Raw genomic sequence first — 16,698 nt, 5'->3', positions numbered from 1 at the left:
TTTGGCCGATCCTTTTCTCTAATTTTGCTCCATCAATGTGGTCCTTTGTCATTGTCGAGTTTGTCAGTGTGAAAAAAAATATCAAGCGTGAAATCCGAGGCTAGACCTGCTTCCTAAATTATGTTTTAATCGAGACCTTTCGCTTCTAATCACAATTTTCTGCTTTAATTAAGATTCTGCTGCTGATTGACATTGAGTTGTCCTACATCAACACAAACCATGAGGACTTCATTGGCTTCGCTAAGTATGTGCCCTGCTCATTTCACTCACAGCCCGTTACAGTGCACCCTGAGCTCAAAGTATGTAATGAACCCGTGTTTCTGTTGAGTTACATGGAAAAGCATCGTGATGGTTATAAACTACCATTTTCACCCATGCTGAGAGCTTTGCTGTGGTAGATTTAATGTAGAACACCAATTAAAAGCAGGCCACATCAGAGCATGTGTTTTCCTCTGGGAGAGGGCAGATTATGGTGATTATGGATGAATTATGTGCTTGTCTTTACAACCGGCATGCAACAAAATGCATCTTTACAAGTCAATCAAAGGCTCTTGATTGAGTCAAAGATTGAGACTATACATGCAACATAGACTGCAGCTGGACTAGTGTTTACTACAGCCTTGTTTTGCCGTTATTTTGGAGATAACAAAGTCTTAATTGCAAAAGTAAAATTAACTACATTCCCCTCATTAACCCAGTAATCGCGTGAGAGTTCATTCCCGCCCGGCCTCTGCATGGCGAATGGCTTCCCCCAAATTATGCACCATATGCTGGGGCTGTTTAACGGTTTCCATGACGTTACTTTCAGTCCCGACTACCGGAGGCTGGACGATGGTAGCAGCCCCGTGTACAACAACAGCAGGTGGGCCGACCTGCCGTAGGCATGTGAATAAAAGCCCATTGTACGGGGACGCATGAAATGGCTTTGCACTTGAAAGGACTTTTGCGTCTTTTCTCGAGTCTAAAACCCAGGCTATAATTACAACTCAATTCAGTACAATTTCATCCGCACACCAGCTTGATAAATGCATTGGATGTGACTGTATAATTTCTACGGTGACCCTCGTATTCATCATGTTTTGTCCCTCTCAGTGCCCAGCAGAGGAGCACAGCGGCGAACAAGAAGAGGCCCATGCCCAACCAGGTACGTCTGCCCTTTTCACGGCTCCACGTTTAATCTCCCCCGACTGACGCCCCTCATTAGCGGCAAATTAATCAACTACACGTGAATACACCCGACACCGTAATGAAGTAGCCCACAGCCACCCATCCATCTGAACTCTCTTCACAGTTAACATCTCCGTGTTGATTTTAATTAAAAAAAACTGTATATCCTCGTTTTCTATTTGACTACATTAGTATTCTTCACCATGTGCACATTAGTGGTTAAGTTGTGTACAAGATTCAGGGCCGTCTCCAGGTCGGTATATTTGTTGAACTAAAACGGATCCCCTGCTTTTCTGCTTATCTAAAAAGGCATTTGTTTGGACGGCTTTTTATTAATCGCATGATAACCCGGCATGTTACAACCAAAGCTACAATTGTGGTGTCGATGCTCTTTTATTAACTCACAGACGTCTTTTGTGTTGAATTCAGAATGCGCTTGGACCCCGTGCACCTTTTTTAGTCCGAGCAGCAATTATGACATAACCAAATGTGGATGACTTGGAAGTAATTCTAATTGCATGTAACTTTCTTGCTCTTGTCCCCCCTTTCTCTCTCTCACTCTTTCTCTCTCTGTCTCTACCTGTATCACTCTTGTTTTTCGACCGGCCTTTTGCATCAATAAACGTTTCCTCCAACGTTTATTGTTCTGGCCATATCCATTGCGTTCTCCTTCCTCCATCTATTTTTCTCCTCAACCCCACAAACTCATGCCCTCCTCGCTGGCGCGCTTTGTCATTCCTTTTTGCTACAATTCCCCCCTCCCCACCCTCTTCGCTTTAACCCCCTTTTGTTACCGCAGGGTGAGATTCTGGTAAGTACCCCACAGATTTTAAACCCGGCTTTGCGCGAGGGCAGCAGCGGTAGACCAGGCAAAAGAACTGACAACATTACACATAGGAACCATTGTGGCGTTCGGTTTGGATGGGAACTCTCCTGTACAAATGTGGTCATGGTTCTAACCCCCGCAGCTCGGTGAACTCGGAGAGGTCCTGCCAGTGAAGGTACCGTCTACAGAACCCACATTTCCCGCTGACACACTTTCAGTAATTCGGGACTGTCAGCACTTTAACTCCATTTGAAACATAATTGGACTGTAATTGTGCATAATTGCGCAAAATTGAGCACGTACTAACACGAAACACCCTGAAATAGAATACGTTTTTGCGGTTTGAACTAGTATTTTCTCTGTGAATGCAGAAATACTATACAAGCAGATGTGGATGCCATCAGTTCTTTTTCTGTCGTACCTCTGCTGCGGCCTTGTGCGCGGCTGCTGAAAGTTTGCCTTGTGAGAATCATTCGGGAATACAATTGGGAGGGAATCTGGGTGACTAAACATAGACCATTCATATTTTTGATCCTCTCTTTTTAGTGATTTTATGCATGCAGTGTACATCTTTCATTAAAACCGAACTAACAAAATTCAATATTTCTGAAAACATTGGGTCTTTACAATCTCTTATCTAGTCCATTATTCAGAACTAATCATTCTTTAATATGGTGACTGGTCATAGTGTATCAGAGGCAGCTCAATGCATGTTTATTGAGTACACCTGTTTAATTAGTTATGATTTAAATATAATTTTCACATTAGAATTAAATTGTCCTCACACGGATGTAAACAAAAGCACAATTTCTAGATGACAAGCAACAAAGAAAAGGCTCATTGAGGCAAACTACCTCTTCAGCTCCTTTGTTCGTCCCTGCTTTTTGTTTTATGTTGCTGCTTGTGATCTATAGTTTTAGTGACATACTGAATGCACAGAGCGGGCAGGAGACACCAAAAGCAGGCTAACAGCTGTAGCTTATCGATGGCTACTCACAAAATAATATATAAGTCTGCCGTTGTCCTCTCCGCTCTTGGATTCAAAGTTGCATCCCTATGTAACTCTCATCTTCAACCCATCAACTCGTCTTAAATACAACGTCTGTTCCTTTCACCTCCTAATCTGTTATACTAATCTTTTGTCATTAATTAACATCATTTATACAGCTTGTGGTTATGATTGAATCCAGTAACCGAATAACACTGTTTTGTCCAAGCTGCAATTTTTGTTTTTGTTTTACTGACCCACTAACTCTTAACACACCACCTTTGACCCTTGAACTTTGACTTTAGGAGTTCCATGGTCTGGACTCCATTTGCTCCTGTTTGTTAGTTTAGAGAATTCTTCAAAATTAAAAACAACAAAATTACAAACTACAACATCCATGATCTCTTGGCTAGAGATCTGAATTATTTTGTCTACATAAAGTCATTGACATACATTATGGATCGGTGCATGTGGATCGTCCTGACAACATCGAACAATGTCGAAAGTGGAAAAATTGAGCCTTAAAATAGATAGAAGATACTTTCGCTGCAGTGGTGGAAGTAGTACTAAATTTTGTTAAGTCAAAATAGAAATATTATATAATATTATATGCAAAAACTGTAGTAAAATAAAAAGTAGCACATAAAAAAATCTACTGAAGTAAAAGTTTTAAAGTACCTGTGTTAAAGTGTTAAATTTAATTATTTTTTATAAAAACTTGTGTTGTTTTATCAACAAGAACAATTCAAATCAATTTCTTCATTTTTCTAGAGTGATTTATGTATACATTTGTTTCCTCAAAACCTTTAGTCAGAATGTCCCCTTGAATGCACTAAAATAATCCCCCTCAACCATAAGAAAAGTCACTTTCTATTTTTCAGTTCAAAAATTTAAGCAAAGAACTGATCAAAGAAGCGATCTTTTTCTACTTAAGTACAGTACTTTCATGTTGCACGTTGTTACTCTCCACCCAGTATTTAGTTGTAATTTTAGTTTGATGGTAAGTATAAACGATCTGATCTTGCCCCAGTTGAAATCATCATTTATGTCGTAGGTGAAAAGTATAAAACACTTCTTTCTTCTTTGCATCTTGTTGTGCCTTTGTCCCGGCTCCTCCAGGTGATCCGGAAAGGCTGGCTGACCATCAACATCAGCATCATGAAGGGAGGCTCCAAAGAGTACTGGTTCGTGCTGACGGCCGAGTCGCTGTCCTGGTACAAAGACGAGGAGGTGAGTGCGGCGCCGGTGTCGTGGGACGTCCCGGCCCAGCCTAACCAATGTGCAGACTACTGTTCGGCGATGGGCCCAGGAACAGGTAGTCTGAACACTGGGCAGGCGGGGTGGGGGGGCAGCGCGGGGGGAAGGACCTGGAGGTCACCGCGGCTTTCACCCTGAGCAGTAGGCAAACGCAAACACCAGCGGTCAAAGAGATCAAATATTAACATTAACCAAACTATTGAAATGTGTTTCTAAAAGACACTATTCGAGAACGGTTGGAGTACAGACTGTATCTAATAGCTACATGGATAAATACATGATTTTATTATCACAGTAACATATTAAGCATAGATTACAGGCATTTAATATTGCAATAAACTTATTTAGCAGAAATATTGACCACCCAAGTTGGCAAAATTCAGCCAAAGTGCAGCTCAGTACTCACCAATTTTACTGCTCAACGCCGCCAAGTCATTAACTAAAACCTTAAGTTGTAAATATAATCGCTAACGATGCCGCTTGTTGGCCAGAATGTCCATAAAGGCCGGCTCAACGTAGCAATGCCGCGTGCCGAAAGCCAAGAAGCGAGCGATCCGGCGATGGAGGATGGTAGAGGCGAACTGACGTGGCAGGCGGGCTGAAATGTTCCAGCCGGGATCCGACTTTGGAATTTGCAGGAAATCGTACTGGGTTACGGGGGCCGGAGGGGGCGGCGTGACTCCGTGCACCACGTCTTAAATGCAAATCCACGGTTTTGAATTTTGAAAAATATAATTCCCAGTTTTTGGTTTTGAAGTTGTTCGCGGATGCGCCAAAGTCACTCAACAAGCGCACCCAATCTGTCCAACATGTTTGTTTGTGGCGCACATGTGGTAGAGCCGTTGGCCTTTGTGAACGCGTGCGATGGGGGTGGGGGAGCGGTGATGTAACCCGGGTCTCTGCCGCTCTGTTAGTGCGAGGGTAAATACTTACAGATGTCTTTGCTCAACAGAAATCGCTGGCACCCCCGTTTCTCTACAAGAACCTCCCCCCCCCGAATACTGCTCCAGCCCAAATGCGGAGCAGATCGCAATGAAAACAAATGCCGTCATCTCTAGTTATACATTTATAGTGTCAACAAATAGTCCTTCACTTTTATAATACGTCTGTGCGTGTGTACGTTTTATGTTTCATTCTAGGAAAAAGAAAAGAAATACATGCTTCCTCTGGACAACCTGAAGCTCAGAGATGTAGAGAAAGGCTTTATGTCCACCAAACACGTCTTTGGAATTTTCAACACAGAACAGAGGTCGGTATTCTTACTCCTTACCCGAATGAATATCAGAATTGTAACAGTAATAAAACAAATAAACACAAAGAGCAGACAAAAAGTACATGCTAAAAGAGATGGACATATCCAAATTAATTACAAAATAACATAAGCCCTTTTAAAATGACAAAGTATTTACAATGTATTGCAATGAACTGTCCAGGAACGTGTACAAGGACCTTCGTCAGATTGAGTTGGCTTGTGAGTCTCAAGAAGACGTGGACAGCTGGAAAGCCTCCTTCCTCAGGGCTGGAGTTTACCCGGAGAAGGACCAGGTATATACATGGCTTATAAGATCTGGAGTCACTAGAGACGGGCAATATATCGGAATTTGGATCATATGATGAATGTTGTTTTGAAGACTGGCTAAATTTGAGTATTGAGTATATCGTTTATAGTAAAAAATGCTACAGAAAGAGCTGAAAAAGAATACAAATATGTGTGTATGGTGATATTTCTTCAGTTTTGCGATACATTTAATATTTTCCTGATAATTCAATCTCAAATAATACATTTAAAGACATGTTTGAACACATTTCTGTTGGATTTACATCATATTTTCTATTTGACTATCATTATCGAGAATATCAATATCAATCTTTTGTGCCCCGTCTGGGAGAATGACATCCTCACATTGTCCTCAGTGTAGACATAAAGTGTAATGCTTCCATATTTTTACGTGCTGTATATTGCCCTTGTTTTACAGTCGGAGGTAGAAGAATCGACCCCTGCAGACACATTTTCCATGGACCCTCAGTTGGAGCGACAGGTGGAGACAATCCGTAATCTTGTGGACTCGTACATCGGCATCATAAACAAATCCATCCGTGACCTGCTGCCCAAAACCATCATGCACCTCATGATCAACAATGTAAGTCATTTGGTTTATGATAATTAAAGTTTGGAATATATTTTTTATTTGTGTTGCCTGTAGCCACTAAAAATAGTAATATATTTACATATTTTCTATACTGACAATTAAATAAAACCTAGTCTCTGTGCTGGATTCTGTTTTGTGAGTTCAATTCCCAGCTCAGGCAATTAGCTGAGCATCCCTCTTTTCTCTATCCAGTGAAATCTATTGGCCAATAAATAATGTCTGTCTGTCCGTGGGAGGAGGATCTCCCCTTCACACTATATTGACCGATGACTGTTTGGTTGTTTGTCTCCTTAAGTCTAAGGACTTTATCCACTCTGAGCTCCTGGCCTACCTGTACTCGAGTGGGGACCAGAACAGCCTGATGGAGGAGTCTGCGGACCAGGCCCAGCGCAGAGACGACATGCTGAGGATGTACCACGCCCTGAAGGAGGCGCTCACCCTCATTGGAGACATCAGCGCCAGCACCATCTCCACCCCGGTGCCGCCTCCGGTCAGCGACTCATGGATGCAGAAGACCAGGTACAACTCACCATTGTTCTGTTCAGAGACTGCATGTGCAATGTGATGAGAGAAGAAATATTCAAAAGAGTTCAACTTTACATCAGTGAAATCTTTTTTCATTCACGGTGTCTTGTACAGGGTTAGCAATATTTTTTCCCAGAGGTTCATATTTGCGTAAATTTGAATTATAGGCCATTGTAATCGATTTCATTTCATCTTTATTAAGGACACAATTATAGACACATGTCCAACAACTAATACAATAAAAATAAATATGTTATAATAATTATCATTAACATGCAGTTGGCTGGATTAAAACAAGTGGTCCTTAAACTGCATAATGCCCAGGTCTGGTCTAAACATGTATCTGTTAAAATATCTGGATGGGGCATTGCAAGCTTAAAGCTGTCGTGAGTCGCCTCCAGTGGCCAGTTTGTTGGTACTGCAGCGAAAAAAAATCCTCTACAGTCTAGAATTTTTTCCCATAGAGCGAAATGTGAATAAACTGCTTGTGTTCGGCTGACGGGACCGACAGATTCAACAAAGATCAGATTTTGTGGTTTATTATTTTCAGCTCATTCACTTTTTTACAGTGCAAAATCCTTCAGTTTTCTTGGGTCTAATATATTATCATTAGCAAAGTTAGATTTAAATCTGGTAAACTGTTTGCAACACAAATGGCAAGAAAAAAAAAACACTTGATATTCAAGTTTACTTAATTCAAGATTGCTTTTAAAAGGCTTAATATTCATTGACTAATCAGATCACTGTACATTTTGGCTCACTTGAGAAACTACCTCATTTTTGTACTGACTCATCTTTGTTTGTCCCTTCCAGCCCCAACTCTCAGCGCAGACCGCCTCCCGCCTCCACCGCACCCCCCAGTCGCCCTCCTGGAGTCCGGGGCCCGACTCCAGGTCCTCCCTCGAATCCTTCTCCTCCCTTTGGGGCTCCTCTTAACCCCTCCCCAGCCTTCGGAGCTCCTCCCATCCCGTCTCGCCCCGGCCCGCCTATGAACGCCTTCAACAGCGGCCAGGACCCTTTCGCCGCGCCCCCACAGATCCCCTCTAGACCGGCCCGCGTCCCTCCAGGCGTGCCCAGGTACTTCAGAAACAAGTAGCCCAAAAATGTGTCAATTCCTCTTCTTTTTCCATCACCGGTGCCATCTTTTTACGACTGTTTTGACTTTTGTATTTTTCCTTTCTGCATTTCCCATCGGTTGGGTTCATGTGATGTCATAAGAATCTGAAGAAACTAGTTTAGCATTAAGAGGAAAAGGCAGGTCTGAATTCTAGTGTATGACCCAAAATGCAGATTGTTTTTGACCTGGTGTTTGGTGATATCCCGGTAATTACTGACTGAAAAGCAAAACGTTTGAAACTATTTCCCCCTGTTATGGATTCAAGCTTAGAAAACTGACTTCAATTTCAAATGATCCTTCAATGAAAAAATCGTGGCATGATTCAAAAACACTGACGCAATTATGTTTTTTGGATCCGATCTCTAACAGAAATCATGAGTTTAAAGCTCTGTGGATTTGTTAACCATGAGCTCTCCATACGATATTTATGACATCACCAAATACAAGCACGTGAACCCAACATACTGTCTCCTTTTATATCTTTTGGGTTATTTTGGTCTCTCTCACTCCTCTATCTTCTCTCCTTGTTGCAGCCGAAGACCCCCGGGTGCTCCTTCTCACCGACCCACCATTATCCGCCCCGCAGAGCCCTCCCTGCTAGACTAGACCTGTGTCCGGGGCCCGTCTTATGGTGTTGGGTTTTGGGAGCGAGGGATGGGGACGATTGTGCTTCCTCTATATGTTCCTCTGCACACTTTCTAGGCCTGTACGTGGCACGGGCGCGAGAGGGGAAAGGCTACATCATCCAGAGTTTTAACCAGTCTGATCAAGCAACGTCAGTGAGCTGCTAATGTTGAGCGGTTAAAGGTGCACTGTGTAACATTTCTGTCTTGAATGCTCCACACTATGGCATTAAAGGGGTTGGGGAAGATTTATGAAGATGTATAGCTCTATTTTTTTGGTTGACTTTCCCTGACAACGATATTCAGGCGATATTTTGTAAATCCAACAGAAATATGTGTTTTAATTCTCAGACAAATGTGAAATGTCTGTAAAATTGTTGACAAAACTGCCAGAAGATTACGTTATACACTTATTTGAAAGTTTACAATATCACTTTTTTCATTTTAATTTCCTTTTTGGAGCATTTTAACTATAATTCTATATTCTATATTTCCGTCAACATTCATGAAATGTCCATTTTTATTCCTGTTATAAAGTACATTTGTCTTGCACCAGTACATAAACATTGTAAAAGCTGCTCTTGGGGTCAAAATGAGACCGCTGTGCGCTCTCTGCATCCAATAGAGTTTTTATAGCCCTCTAACTAGGAAGTATGGCTGGTGCGTCGTTAGCATGCTAGTTATTGTTAGCTAAACTCTACTATGGTCTCCGAAAGTTGTGAAAAGCGATCAGAAACATACTGAAACATACTGAGACATACTGAAACATACTGAAACATACTGAAGAATTACGGTAGAATGTTAAGAATGCGTTACGAATGTAAGAAATACGTTTGGACCTCTGCAAACAGTTTGATTCTGCTTTTTAAGACGCCTTCAAACGCATCCTACCACTTACTTCGCCACAGATGTTTTTATTGCTCAGAAATACTCAAAAAAAACATGCATTCTTGCTTCTCTTCTTTCTGTGTAAAGTGTAATTAGTTAGTTACGCAGTGCACCTTTAAGTCTCTATAAAAATGATTACGCCTTTTACCACTTTTAACCACGTGAACTGTTTGGATGAGGACAGTACTTTCTGATCCCCGGTTTACAGCCTGCTCCGACCCGATGTTTAGCCTTTCCAAAACCTCTACGCAGCCATTCCCGTTTCCTCCTTAACATCATGTCCCACTCTGGAATCCTCCTAGATCTCAACCAGTACATAATTGTAACTGTTATTTTGCAATATCTCATTCTTGTATTTTATTCGAGTGACTTTTAATGATGAATGTAGCTTTAAAAAACAAACTAAAAACACAAAAAGAGTCGGAATTTGTATGTTGAAAGAGATGCTTTTTTCTTCTTTTTTGTTTTTGAATTGGTGGGTCTTCATAAGAATTCAAGCACTTCCAGTTGTGTGAATAGACTTGCACAGAAAACAATATCTTGATGTCAGTTCAACCCCAAAAGACACTAAGCATTTATAGTAACTTTGTTCATTCCGTCATTTTCAAATCGGAGACAAAAGCTGGGCAAGAAAATCTGCATGCGACTTCCTCATATTCTTTTTACATGGCAGACCCACATTGTATATTATCTTTTACTTGACATTATTTTTGCCCCATCTAAATATTACAACATTTAAGCGAGCTCTAACATTCATAAATTGGTGTATGAACTTTCAGACCATTATTTATCAGCCGGGGCATTTTTCTTATCATTTCAAATTCTCGCAATGTACTTTCAGGTACATAATATCGCCTCTGTGATATTAACATGATGTATTTTCCGTTATATATATATATATTATGACCTTCGTGGAAAGTGTACGTGCCATCGGGTGGATTTGACGTTGCTCTTTTTCATTTAATCAGTAGTCAAGGTGACGGTGGTGGGTGAGTTGTGTACAAAAAAAAGCATATTCTGTCTTGAAACGCCTTTATATGACCATAAATAATATTATAGAGAAATGAAATGGGCTTTTGACAGAGTATACTTTTGATGTAAGTGCATAGTCTTGGGTTATGGTGACAGTATTGATACAGACGCCCCTCCAAAATTGTTAAAATGTATGAATTAAACGCCTCTTATAGCTGGTATTTCGAATTGGACTTTGGACACATTTGACTGTCACTTAAACCAGCACTATAAGAACACTGTAAATGCTCTGTAACATTGTAGTATTTTCCTTTTAAATTGTGTGTACGCCCACTTCACACTTCCACGGTATCTTTTTTTTGTTTTGTTTTCAAGAAAGCCCTTTATTATGTTTCTGTTTTGTTCTGTCAAGTGCCTCTGGGAACTGATTTGACCTGATTTGGAAACGGGAAAGAGAAATAAAGGGTGTTGTGAATAATAAAAGGCTCTGGCGTCTGGTGGTTGGTGTCTCCCTGTGCGTTTGTATCCCCCTCCTCCTCCCTCCCCGCTTCTCTCTTCAAACACCACCTTTTCAGTATTTTTTTTTTTTGACACTTTCATCGCTTCACTGTTGGACATCCAAACATTTTCTAGCACACGTTACTATGGCAACCCGGCAAGTCCTCGCAGGCGGCGCTTAAAACAATGGCCCTCGTCTCAGGTGCACCGGGAGCAAGTGAATGGCACACGCGCTCGTAATGACTTTTAGTTCTTTCAACGTGTTTTATTGGTACTTAGTTTTTCCTCGTGACAAATGACCTTTTGAATTATTAAAGTGGTGTCTACATGTTTTAATTTTGACTATATTTGATGGGTTAAGACCAGTTGTAACTATAAATGAAGTAGCTGTGTGTGAAGAAAGGTTTGACAATGTGGTCAGAGTGACAGCAGATGGTGTCACACTAGGACGACTCGTGAATAATCTATGTATTGTGGTTTACAAGTTACCGCTCTTCTTTGTTTTGTTTTTGTTGTTCCCTTCTGCGTTCAAAATCCGTCCTATCAGCAGTAATGTGCACATGGAATACACAGAGTAGACGTCTCTTGTAAAAATGAATGTAAAACTGAAACACATCTATGAGGAAGACTCAAAATTCCATTCAAACGTTTTGTGCAATTGACTCAAAATTCACACAAGTATTCACAGTTTATGTGTTCTTATATATTTGTGTTGTCAAATAATGTGTTCTGTGACGACAGAGGAGTTTGGTCCAGCGTACAAGATGGTTGCTAGGTAACAGTGATGGAATTTACTTGTGTGATGTCATGTGTAACCAGGAAGTAAAATTATAAACCTAAAAAAAAAAAAAAAAAATAGCAAATTCTTAAATAATGATTATGTTCTTAACTATGTTTTAGTACAAATAATCAGCCCATCTGTCCATAGTCTCCTTAGGTCATGATTTGACTCATTCTGAGCCACAGTGCTTCCCTCTGCCCCCATCGCTCATCTCATTTCTTTGGTCTTTCCCTAGATCTTGGAGCTCTAACATTTTATCTACTAATCTCGCTTTTATAGGTCCTATGTTTAAACCAGCCCTAACCTCGGGTCTTTTTCTTAACCGCTTAAAAAGCTTGTCCCACCATTGTTTTGTACATTCTTTTTGGTTTTGCTGAAACTAAAATATCCACCACTTACTAGTCCTCTTAATGAGATCGAATGATTAATATTGGCTTGTTCTGAACAGGCGTCCTCCTCCTGCTCCACGTCGCCCCCAGTGGTGACCGCTGACCCCTGCACACTGGACCCTGCATCAGGATGGCCCCCGGACAATAACTATTCAATGGTGTTACTGATGTAAATTAGAAATGGTTTAATTCAATAATATGTTTGCGTGTTATGGATACAAGTTATCTTAAAATGTGCTTCTAGTTTATTTTATAAATTCTAGATTCTTTTAAAGGAGGTATATTATGGTTTTTTCAGGTTCTTAAAAGGATTTAAAAAAAAAGGTTGATTAATTTATATTTTGTTTCAAACTGCAATGTTGATCTGGTGATAGTAATAGCAACAGGTTCACTGACTTCCTGTTCTAAACTGCAAAACTGGCATTTCACCACAAATAATGAATACATAATTGTATTGTATTTTGTGTCACTCAAGAGTGTTCACTAAATACAGAGCTGTGGGGGGGATAGGAGGTGGGTGAAAACAGGAATTTTACAAAACACCTCTAATACAGGATTACTCAAACATGCATGAATCAAAGTCAATCAAAATGTCAGCCCTGCGACGAGCTGGCCCCTGTCCTGGGTGTACCCCGCCTAAGGCCCAAAGTCACTGTGATAGGCTCCAGTCACCCGCGGCCCCTGACGGGAACAAGCGGTAGAAAATGAATGAAGAAGATGAATGTTGAAAAACAACTGAGTAAATTAATGATGGGGAATCATTCTAACCAGGTTATGTTTCATTAAAGGTGATTTGCATTTAAACCAAAATGAGATGCTAAATATATTTTATCACTAGATGTGCCAAAGCAATACATGTTGTACATTTTTATAAATGTATAGTAAGCACAATATTTTGCATTGAGAAAATCTGTAAATAAAGGTTTTTTTATTAAAATCTTTGTTTGGGTAGTTAAAATCAAAATAAATTAGTTAAATGAAGGTGATTTTAGCTGCTTAATTAATGAAAACAATAATGCATTGTACGTGCCGTTGTATTTAAAAAAAATCCCAATAGGGCAACACTAGATGTATTTTGCTGATACTTTTCAAATTTAAATTTCAGATTTTTTTTGGTTAGTTTATTTTAGTTCTCAATTTGAGGAGCATATATCCAACATCAAACTATATTATTATACTCTATACATGATAACATTGCACCTTTTTGTACATTGACAAACTTACACAGTCGGTGTCTGAATAATATATTTTATAAATAACTTTAAAAAAAATATAATCATTTTCCTAGGCCTTTGCACGCATGCACTTTTTATCATCAAAAAGTTTTTTCAGAGTGTAAATTTGGGCCGATGCAACTCCGAGCATCCCGAGCAGCGTCAGACAGGACCAGAACGACACTCTCCATAAGTTATCCTCCAGGAGATATCGATCCCTGGACTCAAACGCCCGGAGCGCAGCCTGAAACTGCCTGCTCCGCTCCAAATGTCTGCGCATCGTTTCCAAACTAGTCTGGAGGAGAGAACACAAGAAAATAGACAAAGTGACTACAAGATTATTCATCACGAGGACACTGAACCTGTTACTTAGCGGTAAGTTACAATATTACCCGTTAAGAAGCCAGACAAGGGCAAACATCAGGATTTGAATAACACTACTTCCTCTCATCTGTCATCGTCCATCATCATTGAAACATTACTCACTGTTATATTCATCTCTCTGCAGTCACCAACTATGTTCCTCATTTATTAAGCTTAGCTGGATTGCAAATGCCCAGTGAATATTAGATTTTAGTCATACTTGAGCCAGATGAGGTCAAAGGTTTTCCACTTAGGGACGTCTCACAGTTAAAACTCATTCTTATCTAAATAAAAATATACTAAACTGAGATGTTTCCTATGTCATTTTGATTTAGTTATTGCTGCTCTGAGTCATGTGACCTCTTCTTTCAGCACATTTCTGATACACAATGTCAGAGGCTGAACAGTCCAGATGATTATTCGATTCTCAAGTCGATCGATGCCTTCATGCCCGTCATTCTGTGTCGTACTGCGTCCATTGTTCTGTCAGACTTTGTACTTCTACAACTGTGAACATAACTCTTACCCTGATGTCACTGAGCTTATACTCCAGCAGACTGTCCTCTTTGTCCGCCTCGTCCCACTCCTGTCTCGTCCCGCTCTGGGCGTTAAGCATCACCTCGAAGTACACCATCTTCAGGGACATTTTACTGAAGCTGTTGTCGAAACACATGCGGTAGTCCCCGTCCTCCGTGGGGTCCATCCTGTGCAGGAGACGGGTCACGGTGAGTGCAAGTAGACATGGATTTGGAGAGGTTCAAAGGTTGGCGTTAGGGTTATATGAGAACGACGCTGAAGGAGCAGTGTTTATCATGTAAAGGAGTTTTATTATGGAACAGTTGCGATGAATTAAAAAAAAAAAAAAAAATCAGTTTAAAAATAAGATAAGAAAGATAAGATAATCCTTTATTGTCCACACATGGGGATATTTCATTGTTGCAACGCAGGTAGATGCAGAGGAAAAGGACAGATAACTTATAGGATAGAAGAACTCTTATAAAAAAAAAAACTATAGACAAAACCTCATTTCCTAACTAGGAATGGAGGGGAAAATAAACAAAGATAAAAATAAAATAAAAGTAATCAGAGAAAAATATTTAGCTGAATAAAAATGCATTTTGTTTGCATTTTGTTTTGTTTGGAGCGCTTGTGGATGGCACTTGGGAGCATCCTGTTCAGTATTATGTTTTTTTTTGGTTGATGAAATGTCCGCTGTGTGCTACAAAATGTCCACCAATGTGAGAGTTGGAGAGAATGGCACAATAACTTTTTTAACTTTTGTTTTTGACCAAACAACAATTTAAGAAAACATTTTTAAAAAAGAAGGTCAAACGCACGTGTGGATGCCGTCGGATTTCCTGAAGTCCGCGACCAGCCGTTGTCCAGTGGGAGAGAACAGGGAGAAGATGACGTCCAGGCCTGAGCCGGCGACCACCTGTTTGGACACGATAAGCAGCCACTTTACATTCAAGAACCACACTTTCCCAACCATTACAATCATAATCAAACAACTTATTTTGAGTTTGTTTGAACGTTTTGGCTCTGCCCTCTGTGAGTTTTTACACGTGGCTAAAAGACAGTATTAGAATCATGTAAATGAAGTTTGAAAACACATACAGTGACTTTTGGTCCATGTTGAGCCCAGTTTAGTCCTGGTCTAGTCCAAGTTTGGTCTGAATGTTGAGATGTGTAGGTCTGTCCCAGTCATTACTGTATCGACTTCAGTAAATAGCTGGAACTATATTTTTTGGCGCTCATTAATAATCATGTTTTTGTTTTAGTCAAATTTGAGTAGCAAATAATCAAATATTTTCTAAAGTGTTTCAATCTGGATTTTTAAGGCATTTACTGGACATATCTTGATTCGGTATGAAGTAGTTTCAGAATATGATTATTAATATTTATTGTGACATTTTTCTGCAGCAATATATCACACTTCGAAATCATGACCGAGCCTGGATGTGTTTCAACAAAGTACGAAGTCAGTGCTGGTCATTTTCATAGATCTATTAAGGTCATTTTCTTCTGCCCTGTTTGAATATTTAGGTAAATGAAAGGCAAATTCCTTTTTTTTTCTTTTTTTCAATGAAGCTACATTTGGGAAGGTAAAATGACACACTTGAATACTGCTCTTTTGTCCGTACTTTGACATGAATAGTGATGCCAAATATTCTGGATCCTTCCTCCGTGGTTACTGCAGCGTCATAAACAGTGCACAGGCTAAAAGCATGAAGTGACTGGTGATACATTTCTAAGAGAGCGCAAACAGGAAACTCATTTGAACGCTCTGGACTGTTTCTGTAAATCAAAACCACAACAGGGGAACCCTAACCCAAGTGTATTGCATTTTAGTTTGTCATTGCGGTAATGTCAAGTACATGCAAACAGCTTACTACTGTATATAAGTAATGAGACTAAATATATGCTATGTGTTTTTTTCAGAACATGCAAGAAATATGTATCTGACTAAAAAACTTAAATGGTCTGTTTGTGTGTGTGTGTGTTTTTTGTTTTCCTAGTGCTTAAACATGTCTCAAGGGTGAAGGGATTCTTATCTGCCGGCACGCTAGACCAAAGTTCAAAGTTCAGAGCCTTATTAACCTTTCATCCATGCAGCGTATGAACAGATTTAACTGAAAGGTGACGTATAAAGAGGTGCAGAAAGGCTGTTACCTGGTATTCAAACTCCATAGTGTCCCCTCTCATTGCGGGCTGATAGAAACACTCAATAGAACCAGCAGGTAATATAAATGTAAATCCCATGTCTCTCTTTGGTCCCACACTCACAGTTTTGTCTATGGAGGAAAGCAGCAGCAGCAAAAAGGCCTCTGCAAACATTGCTCACCAAAGTAACTCGTGATACAAAACTTCTCAACTGTTTAAAAGTCCATTTGGCTTTGAACCATTTAGTACTTCCTTGTTTTGAAAAAAATGAGCGGA

At 40.1% G+C, this 16,698-nt stretch overlaps 2 protein-coding genes and 1 long non-coding RNA gene across 9 annotated transcripts in view; 1 reads left to right on the top strand and 2 right to left on the bottom strand.

The window, feature by feature from the left end:
- Nucleotides 1-12,382, top strand: part of dnm2a (dynamin 2a) — a 29,566-nt gene extending 17,184 nt beyond the window's left edge. The window contains exons 12-22 of one of the 7 annotated variants that reach the window (XM_072443205.1): nucleotides 174-244; nucleotides 809-862; nucleotides 1,093-1,144; nucleotides 2,136-2,168; nucleotides 4,101-4,211; nucleotides 5,378-5,487; nucleotides 5,672-5,783; nucleotides 6,215-6,379; nucleotides 6,684-6,907; nucleotides 7,727-7,990; nucleotides 12,241-12,382. In XM_072443205.1, the coding sequence (XP_072299306.1) occupies nucleotides 174-244; nucleotides 809-862; nucleotides 1,093-1,144; nucleotides 2,136-2,168; nucleotides 4,101-4,211; nucleotides 5,378-5,487; nucleotides 5,672-5,783; nucleotides 6,215-6,379; nucleotides 6,684-6,907; nucleotides 7,727-7,990; nucleotides 12,241-12,277 (1,233 nt within the window). In that variant the 3' untranslated portion in view covers nucleotides 12,278-12,382. Of the gene's footprint in view, nucleotides 1-173; nucleotides 245-808; nucleotides 863-1,092; nucleotides 1,145-1,966; nucleotides 1,979-2,135; nucleotides 2,169-4,100; nucleotides 4,212-5,377; nucleotides 5,488-5,671; nucleotides 5,784-6,214; nucleotides 6,380-6,683; nucleotides 6,908-7,726; nucleotides 7,991-8,563; nucleotides 9,944-12,240 lie in introns of those variants that run through there. The other 6 variants (XM_072443201.1, XM_072443203.1, XM_072443204.1 and 3 more) reach the window with 6 other exon arrangements.
- On the bottom strand, nucleotides 2,868-4,956 carry LOC140358393 (uncharacterized). Its single transcript, XR_011926707.1, has 2 exons — nucleotides 4,645-4,956; nucleotides 2,868-4,372 (listed from the first exon to the last, which is right to left on the bottom strand). It is a non-coding gene; the product is annotated as an uncharacterized lncRNA (long non-coding RNA).
- Nucleotides 12,383-13,450: 1,068 nt separating the features above from the next.
- Nucleotides 13,451-16,698, bottom strand: LOC140357669 (transmembrane emp24 domain-containing protein 1-like). The gene is made up of 4 exons (XM_072442180.1): nucleotides 16,432-16,698; nucleotides 15,096-15,193; nucleotides 14,285-14,462; nucleotides 13,451-13,690 (listed from the first exon to the last, which is right to left on the bottom strand). The coding sequence occupies exons 1-4, from the start codon at nucleotides 16,594-16,596 to the stop codon at nucleotides 13,466-13,468; spliced, it is 666 nt and encodes a 221-aa protein (XP_072298281.1). The 5' UTR covers nucleotides 16,597-16,698; the 3' UTR covers nucleotides 13,451-13,465.

This window comes from Eucyclogobius newberryi, unplaced genomic scaffold (genome assembly GCF_026437365.1).
Source record: "Eucyclogobius newberryi isolate DKJ021-1_F unplaced genomic scaffold, fEucNew1.0.hap1 SCAF_13, whole genome shotgun sequence".
NCBI lineage: Eukaryota > Metazoa > Chordata > Actinopteri > Gobiiformes > Gobiidae > Eucyclogobius > Eucyclogobius newberryi.
The sequence above is the reverse complement of the archived record's forward strand: the minus strand, read 5'-3'. Positions and strand labels throughout refer to the sequence as shown.

What these genes read in the sequence shown, in the direction of transcription:
- LOC140357669 (XM_072442180.1), bottom strand. Translation starts at nt 16,596, where the DNA reads ATGTTTGCAGAGGCCTTTTTGCTGCTGCTGCTTTCCTCCATAGACAAA. An exon ending in AAATCCGACGGCATCCACAC is followed by an intron (nt 14,463 to 15,095) that starts GTGCGTTTGACC and finishes TCTCCTGCACAG; the next exon opens with GATGGACCCCACGGAGGACG. An exon ending in ATAAGCTCAGTGACATCAGG is followed by an intron (nt 13,691 to 14,284) that starts GTAAGAGTTATG and finishes TCTCTCCTCCAG; the next exon opens with ACTAGTTTGGAAACGATGCG.